Source organism: Gobius niger (genome assembly GCF_951799975.1).
Source record: "Gobius niger genome assembly, chromosome: 22".
NCBI lineage: Eukaryota > Metazoa > Chordata > Actinopteri > Gobiiformes > Gobiidae > Gobius > Gobius niger.
The window spans coordinates 13,733,751-13,755,941 of record NC_136873.1 but is presented as its reverse complement, the minus strand read 5'-3'; the positions used below and the strand labels follow the sequence as shown (position 1 = coordinate 13,755,941).

At 40.8% G+C, this 22,191-nt stretch overlaps 1 protein-coding gene across 1 annotated transcript; it reads right to left on the bottom strand.

Annotated features, from left to right (window-relative positions):
* Window positions 1-891: 891 nt before the first annotated feature.
* On the bottom strand, window positions 892-19,056 carry pmelb (premelanosome protein b). Its single transcript, XM_079581121.1, has 12 exons — window positions 18,991-19,056; window positions 14,844-14,939; window positions 14,608-14,754; window positions 12,513-12,641; window positions 10,343-10,504; window positions 7,739-8,044; window positions 6,105-6,242; window positions 5,774-5,908; window positions 4,128-4,227; window positions 3,845-4,050; window positions 2,159-2,249; window positions 892-1,150 (listed from the first exon to the last, which is right to left on the bottom strand). The coding sequence occupies exons 1-12, from the start codon at window positions 19,046-19,048 to the stop codon at window positions 1,030-1,032; spliced, it is 1,689 nt and encodes a 562-aa protein (XP_079437247.1). The 5' UTR covers window positions 19,049-19,056; the 3' UTR covers window positions 892-1,029.
* Window positions 19,057-22,191: the final 3,135 nt, after the last annotated feature.

The window sequence follows — 22,191 nt, the reverse complement described above, 5'->3', positions numbered from 1 at the left end:
GTATCTTTATTTAGTAGAAAACTATATTCATAATTCGGCTTTTTTTTTCAGTAGAAGTGAAAAAACGGCAGTTGTAGCAAGCGCTAGCTAACTGTTAGCATTAGCCCGATGCTAGCATGTAGCATCAAGTTAGCATTATCTGTTTTTTATGTATTTATGGGCTGTTGAACCACTTTGCTCCTCCCCATGTCTTTGCTTCTTTCTTTAGTAGAAAACTATACTTATAATTCAGCATTTGTTAAAGTAGTTTTTGAATAATTAGAGAAAGTTTAGATTTTTCTCCAAATTGTTTTCCCCCTTAACTGTTTTCAAACATGATCATATATGGGCGATTCCAGAGATGCCCTATGCTGTATCTATATATGGTCATTTTTGAAAACAGTTAAGGGGTAAAACAATTTTGAAAAAATGTATATTTTCTCAAAAACTACTGTAACAAATGCTGAAATATGAACATAGTTTCTACTAAATAATGATACAAAGACATGGGGAGGAGCAAAGTGGTTCAACAGCCCATAAATACATGAATAACGGAGAATGCTAACTTGATGCTACATGTTAGCATCGGGCTAATGCTAACGGTTAGCTAGCGCTTGCTACAACTGCCGTTTTTTCGCTTCTACTGAACAATCTGCTGTGAGAAAATATCCATATGGGCCCGATTTACACCTGACTTTATTTATGTGATAAATAAGTTGATATTCCACCAGAAAATGGCTAAAAAGAGTGAAAAATCGTGTTTCTCTAAAGATTCTATTTTCCCCCTCGGCGAAGCCACGCCCCCTTCTATGACGAGATGCCGTCTGTATCTATAGCGTCTCCAGAAATATCAAAGCAATGCATCATTTGTTGGAACATTTTATTTAATATTCAACCTGAAAGTACATCCCATTCAAGCTTCCAAATACGACAATCCCTAAAGATTTGTTTTTTCCTTGCAGAACACTCAAATCAACTCGTTTCTCCGGTAGAAAATGTATAAAAGTATATATAAAAAAAAAAAAAACATTGCAGGTCACAGATGTTTCGTCACGGCGTCTCCAGCAGGGGGCTCTTGTCCTCCTCTGTCGTCCCGAATCCTGAGGAGCGAGGTCTGGGCTGAGGGCCTGAGCACAGGTCGTCCTTCAGCAGCCGGTACGACTTCAGGTGCCTGGAATAAATCACACGCCAGGGTAATCTTTATGCAGTAAAAAAGGTATATTCTCTAAAAACTCTGGCTCAATTTGATTTTTGCCCCCTGTTTTTTAGGGTTCAAACCTCAATAAATCAGGATAGAAATCAGATATAGCCCTTGAATTCACAATTTTCCATATAAATCTGTGGAGAAACGTTCAAATCAAACACCTTATTGTGAAAATTAGGCCTTAAAGGGATATTTCAGGATTTTTGACATAGGGCCTCATTTCCTAGTCATCCAGAGTGTTGTTGATTTCTGGAGATTTTTTTTAATATTTTATTCATGCAGTCCTTATATTTGAAGAGTTTAGTGGTGCTAGGCTAGTGCTAAGCTAGTGCATGTCTATGGTAACTAGTAGCCTGCATTAAAAACCTCTTCAAAATCATCATACAGTCCTCCAAACGTTGCCATATCTGATTTGTAGGAAGCTCCTTTGTGAATTCCACGTGTAGTAATGCGGCCGCAGGTAAACAAACTACTGTAGATCCGGTAACCGAGCAGATCACTCCGCCGCTGCGTAGCTACAACCAGGAAGCTGCTCAAATATAAGTTATTTTAAATGCAAAATGGCTATATTTCAACACAGACACTTATATGGATATTCTGGTGTTATAAGTGATTTGCCTCAGGTGCTCTGTGCTCGGGTCAGATTGTTTTTAACGCAGGCTACTAGTTACCATAGACATGCACTAGCCTAGCACTAGCCTAGCACCGCTAAACTCTTCAAATATAAGGACTGCATGATTTAAAATATAGAAATATCTCCAGAAATCAACAACACTCTGGATAACTAGGAAATGACGCCCTATGTCAAAAATCCTGAAATATCCCTTTAACCTTAACTTTTCACTCTTTATCATACAACACATCGGCTTGGTGTGGGAAGTGCCTTTGCCTAAAGACACAATGGCAGTATGTGATGATGTAAATGAATGTGTGGATAGCGTTTAACCTCATCTTTCTCCCTCAGCTGTTTCTTACTTGTAGGAAATCGTGATCATCGCCACTAGAACGGAAACCATCAAGGCGCCCAGGATCACCGCGAAAAGGCCCGGCATCGACAGGTCTGAGGCTGAAAGGAAAAGAAAAGTGTTTATTATGACAAACGTCCCTTTGAGAGAAGAAATATGAAACATGAACGGATGAAGCTGATGCAGGAATCACATGGATTGCAGGACATGTTTGTAGAGCTAAACTACAGGGTTAAATGTAGGGCTGGGCTTAATCGTGTAATCATTTTTTAATTGATTTACCTTTGAATAGCCTGATATTGATTCAAAAACCCCTTAGATCAATCCTTTTAGTGCGTCTTTTTCTTGACTCCGTCTTAGATGCGTCATGGCAACGTGTAAACAAGCAGCAGCCTCCCTCTCTCTCGGTACAGCTGCTTTATTTGACCTTTTTCTGCAAGCTGCATTTGTGGTTTCTGTGTCCCACAATGTTTTACTGGATGCTTTTGTACGTCTTTGCCGTGTTTTCCAGGGGTTCGGGGGATTTTTTTATGCAGAGAGTTCATAATGGTCCTGAAGAAAGCAGCTTTTTAAACGTAAACCTACAAATTTCTTCTTCTGAAACACTGAAGAGGAACCAAAGACCCCCCACACATGCAGCACAGTGGAGGCGTCACAAGAGGCGCTACAGGACACAAGGAAGGGACAAACAAGGAGGTATCCGGGCAAGGCTCACAGCTAAGCCACACATGCCTTCTGTCCCTACTGTTTTTCCGGCTAATGGACGTTCATTGGAGAATAAAACAGATTAACTGCTAAGCTCTTCACAGAAGGTGAAGGTAAAGACTGTTGTGGAGTGGAGGGAGCGCAGGAGGAGGAAGAGGAAGGAGGATGAGCTGAGCAGTGCAGGACACCACGCTCTGAAACAGGGACAAACCCAGGAGGTGGTGCACCGTTTCAGAGGATCAGAGGAGACTGAAGGCAGCCAGGTTTCCTCCACGTGCTTCAGCTTCCTCCACCTCCAAAAACATGCGGGTTTTGTTGTACGGTTGTACAGTGACAAATGAAGCACTTACTTATTTACTTACTTATGTTAAAGGGACTATACGGAGTGTTAAAATTATGTATTTTCCTCCCCCTACATGTTCCAGCCATGTCCTAATGTGTAGAATGAGCCCAAACCGATTCACCACAACTGCCTCTAAAATCCTGGACTGTCACTCAAAAAGTTGTTACTTGTTACTTCGGGTCTGAAGTGCCGTCATGCACGAGCTTAATATAGAGACAGCAGTTCCGCGTAAGACCTGAGGTGGCAGTAGTGACTATAAAAATGACCAACTTGCATCAAGTCTCTTTAAATAAAAAATACAAGATTAATGTAGCTGCATTGGGTAAAATTCTCAATATAAATATTCATATTTTTTACTAATGTACCAAGTTAGAGTTAGTTTCTACTATTTGCAGCATTAGTTCTTCCATAAACAAGTAAAATTGGTACTGTGTGATCGAAAATCAATCAAACTCAATCGAATCGGGCCCTTGTGAAGTGATCGATTTGGGAACCTATGAGGGATACCAGCCCTAGTTGAAAGGTTTTGTTTGAGCTAAAAAAAAAAGAAGAGCAGATTAAACCCATTTCTATAAATCCTTTCCTGTATCTTTGCGGCACATGCCCTCTGCCAGATCAAGATAAATCCCGCCGTTTTGTCCCGGTTACCTGCTCCGATGTTGAACTTGGCGGAGGTGAGCGCCAGGCTGACGTCGTTGGCCATGGACACGTTGATGCAGTAGACTCCGGACGCGTTGAAGAAGTGGCGCAGGACGAGCTGGCACTCCTTGGACGGCTCCACCATGTTACAGACCGAGTGCAGGGGCCGCAGGCAGTCCGCGTCCAGGATCACGCTGCACACCTCCTTCGGGAAACTGGGGGGAAATGCCTGTGTTTGGTTCTGTTTCCTGGGTTAGATGTTGCACCGTGTGGACTCGGTGTTCGTACAAACCTTCCCTGACACGTGACTGTGACGTCCAGCACGTTTTTGTCCATCTCAGACGTCGCCACGGCATTCTCCATCTGCACAATCTCCACTTTGTCGATGCCCTCTGAAAACAAAGGTCAAGGCAAATCTTTACTTCATATTTGAAGGACATGAGATGGGGTTTTTTTGTAGTTGGTGGAAATGTGTACATTTGTTTTGTCCTTTAGTTGTGAAAACATTCAAAAACATTGAATCGATGTCGGCCAATTGAAAGGACTTTAGTCTAAAAGGTGAATATGGCAGATTTGGGCATCATTTATAATCAACTTCCTCGTTGAAGATAGATCTGGAGTAGTATCTCACTACATTCACACAGGTTTGTAGACTGACAAAATATCACAAGTTATATTTAGTCTGGAGTTATATTTAGTCTGGAGTCTGGTTTATGAGCTACTAATGTCAATCATAATAATCGTTAGACACATAATATGTGCAGATATGTGCACATATTATGTGTCTGAACGTAGCCAATCGTATCAATCGCATCAATCGCATCAATCGCATCAATCGTTTCAATCGTATTAATCGTATCAATCGTATCAATCGTATTAATCGTATCCGATGACGTATGACGTACCCACTGTAAACCTTCAAGCAAAACTATTTAGAACACGGTCTAAAACTTGATCGAAAGATAGATTCGCTGCTGTCATGTTGGATCTGTAAATAAACTTTTTTCCTTTTTTTTGTTATCCACAAACAAACTGAAAGCTTCTGTATGTCGAATAGTGCGTCATCGTCTTGCCGTCCCTCCTCGCTCTGTGATAGGTCCCCAAATCCATGATTCAAGCACACACGGCAGCATGGGTACTCCCAGGCTAGCAGGTTTGAGGGTAAGGCTGGTTTATTTATACCATTCATACCATTTCATACACGAGGCAACTCAATGTGCCTTGAGAAATCCTCGGCTTCCACGATGTCAGCGTTTCCTTATACTTAATGGATACCGTACTGAAGCCGTAAACCACGCTATAAATCAAAACTAATAATTTTTTTTAATAACAACTGCCAGTAGGAAGAGCCCCAGGCATAGTCTTCACCAGCTCCAGCCCCTGTGTTTCATTGTTGCTTTTAATTCTTACAGAGACATTATTTTGAATTAAAATAATGTTTTAATGATGTCTGTGTAAGCTCTCAGTCGTACAGGGGTTGTCAATCTTGAATGAAGGTGTTCGAGTCGTCTTCTGTACTCAGTGTACTCAAACATTTCGCCTGTCATCCATCCCCTTTAATGATCTTTAAAGGGGCTAGGGTCATTTTATGCTCAATACTGCCACCTTAGGTCTTACATGTAACTGCAGCTTATTAAGCTCGTGCATGACGGCACTTCGGACCCGATTTAACATCTTTTTGAGAGACAGTGCAGGATTTTAGAGGCATTAGAGGCTATTTTAACATATTTAAACTCTGTATAGTCCCTTAAGTCCCATACGTATGATATATCCACTTTAACTTCCACATAATACTGAGGTGGGTTCAACATGTGTGCAGATTGTCTGTTTTTCCGAGATTTCCTTTGAAAACTGTCTCTTTCTCAAACACTTGATCTAGAACCGCTTCCTCTGTCTTTGTAGTTAACGTGAAGAACTAATGACTTTGATCAAACTGACCGAAGACTTCGATGCCGGTGCTGAAGGAGCCGTATCGGTAGATCACGCAGTCGTCGTCCTGAGGGTCGTCTCTGAGTTTCTGCGCCGAAACGACAACGGCCGCTTTCCCGGTCAGAGTCGCCGCCGCCTTCGCTCCTGTTGGGACAGACAGGCTTCAGTTCACGCTTACACAACAGGGGGAGCGAGTGTTCGGGCGAGGCGCCACGTACAATGGAGCTGCTGACACTTTTCAACATACAAGTAAAGTCGTGTTTAGACCTTGTTCTGTGTCAATTAAGCTCAGGTTTTGTCCTGTTAGATCCGTAATTTTAAAGTTTTCCTGCATGTTTACCTCCAGTGACCGCGGCTGACTCCATGTGGTTGGTTGAGGAAGCTTCGTACTCAGCGTTGTCCTCCTCTGCGTCAGAAGAAGCCGTGTTCGATTTGGAAACAACCGCAGGAACGACCGAAACCATGACCGGAGCTTTCTCTGCACAGATGAAGTTGTGAAAGAAACAAGATGAGAGATCAGAGTAAATGAGCAAAACAATATCCTGTGCTGCCTTTTAGCCCGAGGAGGTTTTACTCTACAAGTCATTAAAGTAAATTTAATGCCTATGAAACTCATCTGAGCTTCTTCCTTGTTATGATTGTCATTTGTGTATGTATTTTCATCATGTTTTTGTTGCTTAAAATAATTGAAAATGCGGCAAAAATGTGTCAAAAAAAGCAATGAAAACGTGATAACAAAAACCAGGAAGAAGTACAGGTGTGTTTTGTCGGTCTTAGCTTTCAAATGAGGCGTTACACTGACCGTAAGCTCCGGTCGAGAAGCTTTTGGATTTGGGTAAAACTTGACAAAATGTGGTCGGTTAAGGCGGGTGTTAAACGGTTGAATGCCATTTTTAACATTTAACATTAAGTGCCAAAAATGGAAAAACTTGTTCTTGTGTTTTTTTTTTCATTATTCATATTTTTATTATGAAACTAGACACTCTAATACACCGTATGTGTGATTTTGGGAGCTCTGTGATGAACAGAACTGATATAGATGATGATCAAAAACTTGGGAAAAGTCACGATCTGAACATTTCATGTATTATTGCGTTTCTTTTCTTTCTTCTTTTTAGTCCGAGAGGTCGTGGTGTTGTGAAGTAACAGCTGCAGAGCCGCTTCACATGGACAGATCGAAACAGTTGAGATTTTCGCATTTCTCTCAGTTTTTAAATGGTTAAAATAGGGTCCAAAGACGACTGAGAAACATCCTGTTAAAGTCTTCAATCTGAGAACCAAAGCGATCGATACACACAGTGTTTCAATGTGTCAACAATACTGTGATTGAAAATGTACTTGAAACGTATATATTTAGGCATTTGCCTCTTCCCATAACGTTAGTGTCCGTCCAGAGAGGAGAGAGGAGGAGAGAGGAGAGAGAGGAGTTAATCAGAAAGGAGAGTGTTTCATAAAACCCCCGTTATCTCTGTTTCTAGAAAAAAGTCTGTGACTTTGCTCAAAACTTGCCTCTGTTTAGTTTAGATTTCTCAGGAACCGAGGCAGTAGAATTAAACTGTCATCTCCTGAGAGCTTAGAGTCTCACCTTTCAAACAAGCCATATGTGTCCATAGCTATAACAGAATATGCTGTGGTGCTACAAATATCATGAAAAATGGTCTGGATTGTTGTTGGCACTCAACAGCTAAATCCCAAAAACAGCGCGGCACTCAATGTGTTAAAAGACTTAAAAAATAATGACATGACGGGACTCATTTTTACTGCATTAGTTGAAAATCAGTGTTAAGACCTACTATGGTTGCTCACCATAAGACATTAAGTAAGCACTGATTTTGATGCATTTGTGGCATTAAAATATAGAACTGTTTGGGCATTAAAAAGCATTACAGTTGACTTGCTTCTGTACAAACTCTGATTAACCCTAGTAGTAGTATTAGTAGTAGTATTAGTATGAGTATTAGTATTAGTATTCACCTGTGGGGGCGCTGGTGGGGCCCTCCGTGGGCTCGCAGCTCTTGTCCGGGATCACCGCCTGCACGACGACCTGGGGCTTGAAGGAGCCCGAGTTGACGTAGGTGTGGGTGACCGTGCACTCCCTGGAGATCAGGGCCCCGCTGGCGTCGCCGAAGTCCCAGTTGAAGGTGATGTCGGCGGTGCTGAGGTACGCGCTCGGGTCGTGGAGGGACACGGTGAAGGCGATGGCGCGGTTCTGGATGAAGCGCAGGTCTCCCGCCACGATGTCGTTCACCTGGTCCAACGAGACGGAGAACGGGATCTGGTCTGGGGGAGAAACGAAGGCCTTTATTGATCCGTGTAGGGAAATTCATTCTTCGCATTTGACCCATCCTTCAGCCTGGAGGAGCAGTGGACGGGTCAATAATAATGTTCAGAATCACCTGGGTGTGGGACCTACAGATACAGATGGCACTGTTGGTATTGCCCATATATGGTCATGTTCGAAGCCACCAGAGGGAAAGAAAGAAGGGAAACTCTCCATTCCTCCAACATTACCGAAACAAATGCTAAATTATGAATATATTTTTCAACTAAATAAAGATAAAGATACATGGAGATGCCTATAAATACTTAAAGGAACAGGCCAACGTTTTTACATACTGAGATATGTTCTTACCTGAGCTTAGACGAGTTGATGCGTACCTGTCTGGTCTTTGTGCGTGCGCTCAGTCACGTAAAAATACCAAAGATGTTGTTAGCATTTAGTCTCTCCCAATGTATTCCCATAGCTTTGTCTAAGCTCAGGTAAGAACATATCTCAGTATGGAAGAACGGTGGCCTGTTCCTTTAAAAAACTGACAACGCTAACCAGGAAGCTACGCTAGCTTCATGCTACATATGCTAACGTGAGCAGCAAGTGTTTATACATGCGTTTCCAATGACATCACGCATGGTTCCGGCGGCCATTTTGAATACCAAAATGCAGTGCTACAATATGTAACAATATCTCTACTCAACAGACAAATTGTGATTCCCATGAGAGGTTTTCTTCCCCCTCGGCTTGGCCACGCTCCCTTTTATGGCGCGTTGCCTTTATCTATTGTTCCTGTTTTTAGTGGTGAGAAGACCAGCGTACCCGGGGAGAACATGCAAACTCCACACAGAAAGGCCCTGTACTGTGAAGCACGAATGCTAACTGCTACAACACTGTGCCGCCCGCCCTTTTGTCCCTTTTCCACTGGCACCTCCTGCCCGGTCCAGTGCCAGGTAGGTACCCGTCCCGTGATGCCAGATCAGGTACAAGTTTGGGGACCGGGAAGACCCAGGAAAACGCTGGAAGGACTATGTCTCCCCCCTGAGGAGCGAGAGGAAGTGTGCGGGATCCGGATACTCTGTGCTCACACTGCTACCTCCATGACTCAGCCCCAGATAAAGCGGAAGAAAATTTGCCTGGTCTGCCAAACTACATGCTTTTTCATAGATATTTCAAAGACGTCGTCTGGAAGCAAGATTTTCCTCTGGGAAATTGCCCCACTGGGTATCAGAGCAACGCTAGATACGTCGCAGTAACAATCGGCAGGAAGCCTTTCCAAAAACGTACTTTTTTGCAAGGAACGCTTCGAACGCTGCTTCTTGCTCCGGTTTTAGGGATTTTATATTTTCCAAATGATTTAAAACAGACGAAAGAGCAGAAGAAAACAGCGTGTCGGTTGCCGCGCCGCCGTCTTTAATGTTAATCGGTAGAGTGCGTGGTGGTGACATGGTGACGGCTTCCGTTTCTTGGTGCGTGATTGGACCGATGTGGGTAAAATCGTGAAATGATTGTCTGCAAGCAGCCGCCCAGACCGTTCTTCTTTTGAACAGAAAGGAGGAGTGTCTGGTAGGCCAGGCAAGAAGAAAATGGATGGATGCACTGCAAAAAGTAATTAACTAGACTAGTATAAACATCTCAATTTGAGCATAATAATCCAATTTTTTGTTGTTTTGACTGGTTAAGAAGTTCTTGGGCATTTGTCCTAGATTATTTCACTTGTTCTGAGATGTTTCTGACTCGTTTCGATACATTTCGTCCTTATTTCAGGTCATTTTCTTTGCCAATGGGGTAAGAAAATTGGTCTTATCTCATTGGCAATTTTACTTTCTTATTTAAAGCGAGATTTACCCTAGAACTGGTCTGAAATGTCCACAAACAAGCAAAGTGAACTTGGTTCGATCAGGAAAAGTGTCTAAATGAGTGAAAACCGCTCAAAACAAGATACATTTCCTCAACTCAAGTCATTTAAGCCGATGCTTGATATTGACTTTTTGCAGTGTGGGTTTAATGAAAACAAAGTTTTGCTTATTGACACTTAACTAAATCACATTTTGACTCTCATCGTATGGGAAAACTCTGTCAAATGTTCCACTGATCACCATTGAGCAGTTATGACTCTAAACAAGGCACTTTAACTTTTGTATGGACTTTTTATTGTCCAGTATTTTACGCTTAGGTTTTTTATGTGGCGTTTGTTTGTTTTTTAGCCACGTCATGTCCTTCTATATGTTGATAATTGCACTTTGAGCTCTATTACATATTGCACATTATTTCCAAAGTGGCTCCTGTATCGTTGGAGCCTCACCGACCTGTGATGGAGAACTGCGTGGAGGCGTATCCCAGGGGAATGAACTTCTGCCGGCCCCTGTTGTGGTAGATCACGATGTCCATGACGTAGGAGCCCAGGGGAACCTGGTCCGTGGCGATGGTGAGAGACGAGCTGGGGCCGTCGCACACCTGCCAGTACTGCCCTGAAAACACACACGGAGAAGAAAGGAAATCACTCAAACATACTTCGGTTTATAAAGCTTTGGTTGTGGCCGCGGACACGAGACTCTGATCCAAATATTTTCTCGTCTGGGGGGAAAGAAACCGGCTCCAAACAGACGGAGTCCTGTTTAATCTGGTTCTGAGCTGTTTCACTTTGAACACGGCTTTCACGGCAGCTCTAATGAAGGATCATAATCTGCTCATGTGACGGGGCTCATTCTGCCGAGTGACCCCGACTTCATTCTTTTACTTCAACTGGGCAGAGGTGTGTGCAGTAGATAAAGTATTTACTCAGTAGATACTTTAGAGAGTAGAGCAGTGGAAGAAGCAAGTTTCTTACTCAAGACAATGGAGGTAATTTACTAAGCGTTTGCTCAGAAGTGTCACATAATTTCACATTTGTCTTGATGAATGAGAGTTTGGTGTTGGAAAGAAAATAATGCTTATTTCAAGGAGTAATTGTACTTCATGTCTGCGAGGTTCGGAAATTTGACTGTCAAAACAAAGCCGTGAGAAGGCTTGTGCGCACAAAACGTGACGGGAGTTAAAGAACATCCATCATTGTAGCAGATGCAAATAAGGAAATGAATATTATTTGTATTATTCTATCCGATCATTTGAAAATCCACTGCTGCAGATACAAATACTCGTTTACTCATTGTAGTTGGACTGCTACTTCTTCCTTCCTCATCTTACTTCTGTGACAAAGTAGGCAAGGCAAGGCAAGTTTATTTGTAGAGCACAATTCATACACGAGGCAATTCAAAGTGCTTCACAGTGGCATAAATATAAGAAAACAAATACAATCAATAAAAACATCAACATAGAATTAATCAATTACGGTAAGAGGCAAGAGTGTAGATAAAATACTTTCAGTTATATGCATTTTTAAGTCTTGTTTAGATTCGCTCTGTCTTGAGCACTATTTTTAAGTCTTGTTTTGACTCGCTCTGTCTTGAGCACTATTTTTAAGTCTTGTTTTGACTCGCTCTGTCTTGAGCACTATTTTAAGTCTTGTTTTGACTCACTCTGTCTTGAGCACTATTTTAAGTCTTGTTTTGACTCACTCTGTCTTGAGCACTATTTCACTCTGTCTTGACACTATTTCGCTCTGTCTTGACACTATTTCACTCTGTCTTGAGCACTATTTTAAGTCTTGTTTTGACTCACTCTGTCTTGAGCACTATTTTAAGTCTTGTTTTGACTCGCTCTGTCTTGAGCACTATTTCACTCTGTCTTGACACTATTTCGCTCTGTCTTGACACTATTTCACTCTGTCTTGAGCACTATTTTAAGTCTTGTTTTGACTCGCTCTGTCTTGAGCACTATTTCACTCTGTCTTGACACTATTTCACTCTGTCTTGAGCACTATTTCACTCTGTCTTGACACTATTTCACTCTGTCTTGAGCACTATTTCACTCTGTCTTGAGCACTATTTTTAAGTCTTGTTTAGATTCACTCTGTCTTGACACTATTTCACTCTGTCTTGAGCACTATTTCACTCTGTCTTGAACACTATTTCACTCTGTCTTGAGCAATATTTCACTCTGTCTTGAGCACTATTTCACTCTGTCTTGACACTATTTCACTCTGTCTTGAGCAATATTTCACTCTGTCTTGAGCCCTATTTCACTCTGTCTTGAACACTATTTCACTCTGTCTTGAACACTATTTCACTCTGTCTTGAGCAATATTTCTCTCTGTCTTGAGCAGTATTTAACTCTGTCTTGGGCAGTATTTTTAAGTCTTGTTTGGACTCGCTCTGTCTTGAGCACTATTTAACTCTGTCTTGGGCAGTATTTTTAAGTCTTGTTTTGACTCGCTCTGTCTTGACACTATTTTTAAGTCTTGTTTTGACTCGCTCTGTCTTGACACTATTTCACTCTGTCTTGAGCACTATTTCGCTCTGTCTTGAGCACTATTTCGCTCTGTCTTGAGCACTATTTTAAAGGGATTTCCCTTTTAGTTGAACAAAGACAGAGACTTACCCCAGGCTTTCCACACGAACACGTAGTTTGGCTTCTTGTCGTCGTTGATTGGGCTCCCATCAGGAAACACGGACTTCCAGTCTGCGCTCTCCGTGGGGTAAACGGGCTCAGAGGCGACATGCTTCGTTCCTGAAACAGAAAATACATGACATTTAAAACGTGGCTGCACTCAAAATGGACTATACAGAGTTAAAAAATGTTAAAATTAGGTATTTTCCTCCCCCTACATGTTCCAGCCATGTCCTAATGTGTAGAATGAGCCCAGACCTGTTCACCACAACTGCCTCTAAAATCCTGCACTGTCACTCAGAAAGGTGTCATGCACGAGCTTAATATAGAAGCTGCAGTTACGCGTAAGACCTGAGGTGGCAGTAGTGAGTATAAAATGACCAATTTAGTCTCTTTAAATCAACTTGCAATAAGCGGGTGTGCAAAACTGGAATGGATGCAGAACGCCCACAAATGGCTCGACCTGCCAGAGGAAACTAATGGGGAGAAGAACTACTTTTCCATTCATTGTCCCACATAAAACAAAATAAATTAATAAATTAAATGAAAATGAAATAAAATAAATGACCGCCAAACCACTTCATCAAATGCTACAAATAAAGATAAAGACATGGAGACGAGCAAACTGGTTCAGCAGCCGATAAGTACAGGCTACTGTGAATAAACGGACAATGCTAACCATCTAACGCTAGCTTCATGCTACATGCTAAAAGGTTAGCTTCGAGTCCTGGTTTTCACTTCTACAAGACCACACGAGTCAAAACATTTACATGGACTAGATTTGACCAAACCTTATTTGTGTGTCCTTAAAGGCCCTATACCTGTTTTTTTTTTTATTGCAAACAATGAAAGGGGAAGTCACTAGATTATATTGTTCGTTGTGGTCCAAAGTAATTCGTAACTTTCCTAATGTATTGAAAGCATCCAAATTCTTTACGGGGACAAGTTTATAGACACATTTCACAACATGCAGGGTCACTTTTCAGGGTCACGGACAATATACTAAAGGAGGATAAAATAAAAAAAAATTCTAGAAGTAAAATCAGGTATAGCTCCTTTAATATGCTTAGGCCTGTAGTCCACCAGAAAACATCTCAAAAGAGTCTGTTTCAACACGTATGTCGTACGTTAACAAAACGGCTAATGCTACAGTTAGCTACTAAGATGCTAATGTTATATGATGTTATATGAACGTTTCCTCACATGCTGTCTCCATCTTTGTCTGATTACATGTTGTCAGGGTTGCCAGGTCTCAACAGCCAAACCCTCCCCGAAATATCAGAGGAGCAGCTGGAACTCTCAATGTTTTTACTAGCGCTGGAACAAAATATCGGATCGGATTTGGATCGCAATACTTTGTGCTGCAATACCAAGTAATACTTTCAATACTTTGTGTTTGGAGGCATTTTTATCCTGCACTTTTCCAGTAACAGCACTTCAATTAATGTTAAATGGCATTGGGTTTATAAACTTTAGACTCATGACTGTTTTCTTTTTACACATTTTAAACATATTACAAATCATAATTACTTACTGTACGTATCGGATCGGCCCCTGAGTATCGTGATACGTATCGGATCATGACAAAAGTGGATCGTCCAAGCTCTAGTTTTTACCATAGCGTACAGAGCCCATGTGCTCCTGAAAACACATCTCTCAGGGCCTTATATTGGAGACTTTGTCATGTGAAATAGTGATTTTTCTCGTGAAATAAGCTTAAAAAGCCCACTTTCCTTAAAAAAAAGCATGTCCAAAAAAAAACTAGGGCAATAGATGTCCTCCGTATCCTTTGCAGCTTTTTCAAGGCTTAGAGGCTGCCCAATTCCATGGTTTTATCGTGGACCTGGCAACCCTGCATGACATTTTTCCAAGTCAGAGGTCAGACATTCACCAGTTTCCAGTCGCCTATAGTCGCTGAAGTAAAAATGGAAGAAAACCTGCAGATGTTGAATAATTGGCCTCCTATTTCTTCATATAAGACCTGTGACAGTGAATATAAAGGTGAGCGTGTGAACAACTCAGATCCAGAGACTTATATTGAGACTTTTCACGGCGGTCTTTCTGATTCCAGGCAGCGTGTCGTTACCGTTGTGGAACCCGTCCTGCGCCCACACCACCTCTCCTCCAGGGAGCGCTGTCTGAGTGTGGGGGAACTGCAGGTCGATGGTGAAGGTCACTCTGGCTCCGGTCAGCGTCGGGGAGTCGTTGCCAACGTTGAACGTGACTTTTCCTCCTGCACAGAAGAGACGTGGGTCAGTGTGGTCCATATAACATTTAATGCCTGTGTCCCGTTTGAGATCACAGTGTTTTTGTTTCTCGTACCTTTCCATGAGTCTTGGAAGCGCGGGTCGCCCTCCTTCCAGACCGGGTACATCTTCGTGTTCCATGAGCGGAAACGAGTGAAGCGGCTTCTGGGCTCTGCAGAGAAAAACACCTTTTTATTAGAAACTCAAGTCAAGTTGTTTTGTGGAGCCCAGTTTCACGACAGGAGTTTCTTCACGGGGCTGCGCCAAACTTTAACACAGTGAAGCAATAACAGATGTCGTGTCCAGGCAAATATAATGTCTAAATAAACAATTCAATGACAAGATAGTTTTATGTCCGGGCACAACGTTCCTGCTCACCCTCACATTCAGACTCAAAGTGATCCTGGGGACCGTGTTAATTTCATTTACTATGATATTCCTTCCTGATGTCAAAGTATTATTTTTGACTAAAACACAACACAAATTGATAATGAGACTATATATAAGTACAGCAAATACCACCAGATATATTTATGTTGAGTAATAAAACCTGAATAAAAATTAAGAGAAGGGACTAAACCATTGGGCAAGGATGGCGCTTCTCTGTGGTCCTCATGGGAGCTGGCATTACTGCAATATCACCCCCTGGTGGCCAGGGACGGCTCCAAAAGGAACTTTTAAAGAGGGGGTATTATGTTTTTTTCAATCACATAGCACCAGTCTATATCACACTACAATGATGAGCAAACCTTCTGTTGGTCTGTAAATGCAGTAAATTAGAATAACTGCCTTGTATAAAATGTCTCTCTCAAAATGTCTGTAGTGAATGTCTTGAAATAGGCCTCTGTCTCTTTAAGAACCTTTGACCCTTTCCGACACGAAAGCTCGGAGGCGTCTCCAGGAGGTGGGGGCGTTCCTAGGAGGACTCAGGCAAACCTATCCCTAAAATGGCCGCCATCACAGTTTTTACAGATTACTCAGAAATACGTGAATGTGCCAAGGCAACACTTCAGGCATGTTTTTAATGAAGGAATGACATAATAACATGATGTAAAGCTGAAAAAGTAAATTTTGCATAATAGCCCTCCTTTAAAAATGGAAACCAATGGAGACTTTACACCTCCCAAAAACAGCCTCCAAGAGCATTATTTCATTCTAAAGATCGCTGTGACCCATGTGACGACTCTGGGAAGGATGTCATAATTTTAGCCATGCTGGTTTCTGTTACATGGAATTAAAAAGCATTAAAAAGCCTTTTTGCCCTTTTTAGGAACATGCTTTGTTATCTTATTTTCACTTATTTTCACTGAACACAGGGGTGTGCAATTCATTTTCATAAGGGACCACATAAGAAGCCTGAATTGAGTCTAACTCAGCTTATTCTGCAACTTTATCCTATTGTACATTACACTAAATTGTGTGTTTTGAATATCTGATGCTGATATTGAGTAGTAGCATTAAATTCTGAAAATATCTAGCCATATCAAGCCAAGGACGGTCATGGAATTTATGCCCTACAAGTTGTGGGCCGGATTCAATCATCTCGCGGGCCGGATGTGGCCGAGACTAAAACAAAATTGAAATATGTTTTCAGTGGAGACAGAGTGGAAGTGTCTTGCCCAAGGACTCGCCCGCAGATCAAACCCACAGCTAAAAACCTCATTGCATTTTTAAACAATGTGCTTTTCATTCATCTCCCTCATGTGACGCCTCATGTTCGTCCGACTACAGCTGGGCTTTGTCATGTCCTCAAAGTAAAGCTTTTATCAGAATCCATTTTGTTATGAATTGAATCTGAATTTGTCTTTAAAAGAGCGAGTGACCTGCTGCGCTCCTCAGAGATGTAAAGGTTAAGTCTCTGGTATTCACGTTCAGGCGACGCATGACTGAACCAGGTCACGGGAAAGACTTAGATCCAGATCTGAGGCTTCCCTTTTTCTGCAGGTTAAGAAGGAACAGTCTGCGGAAACAAATGTTCATCGATATCACCAAGTCTTGGGCCTGTGATTTCAACGTTTTAAAGCTGTAAACTACATTACCCAAGATCCTTTGCAGAAGATTTTATTAAAAAGATCAAAAGCGCCTGAATTTACTGCAACAAATTCTAAGTAAAGGATATTTTGTTTTCAAGGGGTTTGGGATCTTGTTTACTTTTTGAATAACATATAATAGCGTTTGTTTGCTGCTTTATTTGTCATTATAGGTGAACTGTCCCTGGACGCCGCTGGACGACCCGTAGGGAGCAGTGGGCGGCGGCAGAGCTGCGCCTGGTGACCCGTCTCCAGATGTGGAGCCAGGTTGGGGGTCATAAACACCTGGCTGGAGGATTCACCTATTTACTCAAGTACTTAAAGGGACTATACCGAGTTTAAAAATGTTAAAATGAAGTATTTTCCTCCCCTGCATGTTCCAGCCATGTCCTAATGTGTAGAAAGAGCCCAAAATCCTGCACTGTCACTCAAACAGGTGTTACTTCGGGTCCGAAGTGCCGTCATGCACGAGGTTTATATAGAACCTGCAGTTGAATCTAATCTGTAAGTAATTTTTTGGAGTAACCGTACTTTTGCAAGTAATTTTATCATACTCTATCATACACGTGTTTACTTCTACTCGAGTAATATTCCAATTATGTATCTGTACTCTTACTTAAGTAAAATAAAGTAACTTGTGCCATTTTGACATGTAAAATATATGTATTATATTACTTGTTTTATGTGTTTTTATGGTATTTACTTTTAAAATATTCCAAATTTTCATCCGAAAAACATGAATCAAACTTTTACACTCCATCAGTTACTCAATACCAGAGTAACGTTACTTTAGACTAATAGAGTAGTGTGGGTATGCCCATATATGAGAAACAAAAAAATATATAAAATTGTATTAAAAGTAAGAGTAATGTTTTAAGATAAAGTGATGTTTCAGTTGTGACATCAATTTTGAAAAACAAAACATGAAATCATGTGAACATTGTAAATGTCTATTTTAATGTCTCTTAAGGATTTACTCACAGAGAGACAAGTTACTATTTTTTTACTCAAATAAGAAACAGAAACTTCATCTTAATATTACTCAAGTAAAAGTAAAAAGTACTGTATGAAAAAACGTTTGCTTCAAAAGGCAACACTTCATTTGACACTACCCTTGATACTTTGTACCTGCCACAGTAAGTACAATGTAATGTGTTTTTTAACAATGTGTAATAACTTGTACCTATGCAGTACATTCATAATGGAATAATGTGTATCAGTATTTTGGTGATAAATAATGTAATAAGACATAAGACCCAAACTCTAACCCTGAGGCAGTGTTAGTTTTGACATTATATTTTAATGTAGTTTTAGTCTTTTGACTAAAATGTCATTTAATTTTAGTCGATTGAGTAAAAAAAAATCTTTTCAATTTGAGTCTAGTTTTAGTCGACTAAATTTAAGACTTATAATATTAATTAAAATCATTTTTAATCTTAGAGCTCAGAGCTGCTCCTTTGACAGTGATTGTAAATGATCTGAGGCTCTTTCGGACGGTCATAGAAGTTTGGATGATTTTAGTCTCTGCTTTTCATTTTTATTTAGTCTCATTTTAGTCGACTCAAATATCTGGACATTTAAGTCATAGTTTTAGTCTCATGAAAAACTTTTAATTTAGTTTTAGTCCAATTTTAGTCGACGAAATGAACACTGCCCTGAGGGTCTCACGCCTTATTTCATTATGTATCTCCAAAGTACTAACACACATTATTCCATTGTGTATGTACTGCACAGTTACAGGTTATTACACATTATTACAGAGGACATTACATTGTAGTAAATTTAGTTGACTACAATGCATCAAGGTAAAATAAAGTGTGACCCTTCAAAGCATTATTTATACTTGAGTAGAAGTAACTGACCCACCTCTGCTCACACTACTCAAGTAAACCCTTCTCCAAATACTTTTTTACTCTTACTTGAGTAAACATTGCTGCTACTCTGTGGTCGCAACACTGTGAGGAAAATGCATGTTGAGAAAATGTCCTTTAAGTTCATATTTCCCCTTTATAAAACTACGGAGAAACATCGACTTGAATATTTTAACGCCTGATTGTGAAGATCAGGTCATTCATTTGTTGCTGAAAGTTTATACGTGAAGAGAGTAAACTTTCCCCTGCAATGTCTCCCTTTAAACTGCCTGGATTTGGAGTACATAACATACTTTAGTATAAGAAAGCCTTTGATACTCACTGGCCAGACTGTTTGCAGCGACCAGCAGCAGAACCAGCAGCCTGTACGTCGCCTCCATCGTCACGGCAACCGGGCGGGGGGGGGGGCGGGGTCCGAATGACAAATATCCCTTTTTGAACTTTCTGATCAGCGGCGACGGCCTTTATAAACCCCCCGAAGTCCCGACCCAGGAGCATTAGCCGAAGGAAACGCCCCCCGAAAGCTCCGCCTCCTCCTCCTCCTCTTTGGCGGATTCTGGGGCACACGCGCACAGATAAAGACTTATTGTTCGTTTACAGTGTTTCCAGGATTAGACGCGAGTGGAATATCACAGGGGAAAGTGGAGCAACTTAAAGTAATAAGTTCAAATACTGCTCAGGTAAAGCACAGATCCTCAAAAACTCAACGGTAAATAGACTTTGTGATGCATTAAACTTACTTTTCCTTGAACTTTATGGCACTGCTTGACTTTTATTCCTCCATAAGTTCAACAGAAATGATCAAAAACATGAGCCACAAAGAAAACGTCTGTATATGCTCCTAGTTTCACTTATATTATTGCTCAAAAGTCCAACAAAAACTTTTAAGGGGAGACACTACAGGCAAAACTCAATTTTTTTCAGTTTTCAGGTTTTGGGCCAAATTGGTCTCTGAACATATAAGCTTTCACCCGGAAACAGAAAATATACCTAATCTTCACAATAACATGTTTAAATATTGCGCTGATTCAATGTTCCCCCATAGACTTATATGGGAGAATGCAATTTCAAAGGCCTTTTTCTCAAAACACATTTTTCTGTCATTGTGGCGACACTATGTCCACGTCAGTCGGACTTAAAGACTTCACATTTTCCAGCCTTGGACTGAACAATATTTGGAAGATTTTTTCAGAGGGATTTTTTATTATTTAATCCCTTAAGCCCTATTTATTGAGTTTTGAATGTCAAAAAATTAGGCGAAAATTAAATTTTTTACTAATTTTTCCACCAAAAAACAGCTTATTTTAAAACTAAACAAGAAATCCAAAATCCCCGCTGAAAACGTCTTGGCAACTCATTCATCAATAAAATGAAACAATAAATTTGAATGTAGCTCTATCCATTATTCAGATTTCATCGCCGAAAAGGCTTAAAACACCTTGTTCTTATATGAAAAGATAAAATGACAGAAAACTTGCAATGTATTTTTTTCTCACATTTACACCAGTGATCGACAGCAACAGTTTCAAATTGATATCTGTGAATATACATTTTTTCCCTATTCACCTGCAGTGTCACGCCTTAAATATCCAAATTTCCCCACATTCCTTGGTTACTGTTGCAGGTTACACATCTTTAAATACAATAAAAATGAAATAACTACTGATAAAGCCTCCAGTGGCGTGAGTGAAGGAAACCGCAGACTCCTAAGCCGGGCTCGTTGTTGGCCTAAATCTCTGCGGAGGTCACATGATTCACTTTCGGACCTCGTTATAAAAGGATTTACACTAAAAAATTCTGCAGAGCCACGAAAATGAACTGTTTGTTTGGCTCGTCCACGCTCATGTTTTACAAATGTACTAAATGAGAAGCTAAAATTTATGAATCACTTTCAGACACTGTAGAAGAGCAATGGACTATAAGTGAGGGGGCTAATGGCGTTCAGTATGCTAGCAGAAGTTTTTGGAGCCAGCTCTTAAAAGAACAGGCCATCGTTCTTTCATACTGAGATATACTTACCTGAGATTAGACGAGTTGATACGTACCTGTCTGGTCTTTGTGCCCGTGGAAGAGCTCGGTCGCTTCCAACTTCACCCCCATTTGGAGCCATAGGAATATACTGGAAGAGGCTAATGCTAACAATACATCATGTTATTATGTCATTCCCTCATTAAAAACATGCCTGAAGTGTTGCCTTGGCACATTCACGTATTTTTGAGTCATCTGTAAAAACTCTGATGGCGGCCATTTTAGGGATAGGTTTGCCTGAGTCCTCCTAGGAACGCCCCCACCTCCTGGAGACGCCTCCGAGCTTTCGTCACCAGCCGAGTAACCGACCACTGCTCCTCAGCAGAACCCCCTCCCCACTGATGCCACAGACAGCATGTGGAGGGGGCGTGTCTAAAGGCTCAGAGGTTCTTAAAGAGACAGAGGCCTATTTCAAGACATTCACTACAGCCATTTTGAGAGAGACATTTTATACAAGGCGGTTATTCTAATTTACTGCATTTACAGACCAACAGAAGGTTTGCTCATCATTGTAGTGTGATATAGACTGGTGCTATGTGACTGAAAAAAGCATAATACCCCCTCTTTAAAGGGGCTAGATGCAAGTTGGCCATTTTCTACTCACTACTGCCATCTCAGGTCATACGTGTAACTGCAGCTTCTATATTGAACTCGTGCATGACGGCACTTCGGACCTGAATTAACACCTTCTTGAGTGACAGTGCAGGATTTTAGAGGCAGTTGTGGTGAACAGGTCTGAGCTCATTCTACACATTAGGACATGGCTGGAACATGTAGGGGGAGGAAAATACTTAATTTTAACATTTTTTAAACTCTGTATAGTCCCTTTAAGCTGCTATGGCAATGCTACGTCCATGATTTTCACAATGAATGTTTGTGTTTCTCAAATACTGCAGCTTCTGTATCGGAATGTGCTTATTGCAATAGGAACAATTAAACTGCATATAGATTTGGATTCAAAGTTTGCCCTTTTGGTTGAAAATATTTACCTTAGGGTGTAGGGGGCGTAGATGTATTTTTCTAGATAATTTTGCATAAACTATATTTCATTCTATTAACTTATCTCACTACTTTTGATTGTATTATTATTATTATTATTAAGAGTATTTCATGCCCTTTTTCCCCAACAGATAAATCCACACGTGCGAACCACCTTTCACTGACAACGGGGATAAAGATTATTCTGAATTTGATCACTGTGTTCGAATCAATTTGAACACAATTGTAAGTCATTTGTTTTTCAAGACTTCAAATAAGACTTTAAAAACTCTAAATCAAGACCAAATCCAGACTCAAATGGAGCTAAAGTAGTACAGTTATAGCGGAGACACTGCAGGCAAAACAAATTTTTTTCAGTTTTCAGGTTTTGGGTCAAATTGGTCTCTGAACATACAAGCTTTCACCCAGAAACAGAAAATATGCTTAATCCTCACAATAACATGTTTAAATATTGCGCTGATTCAATGTTCCCCCATAGACTTATATGGGAGAATGC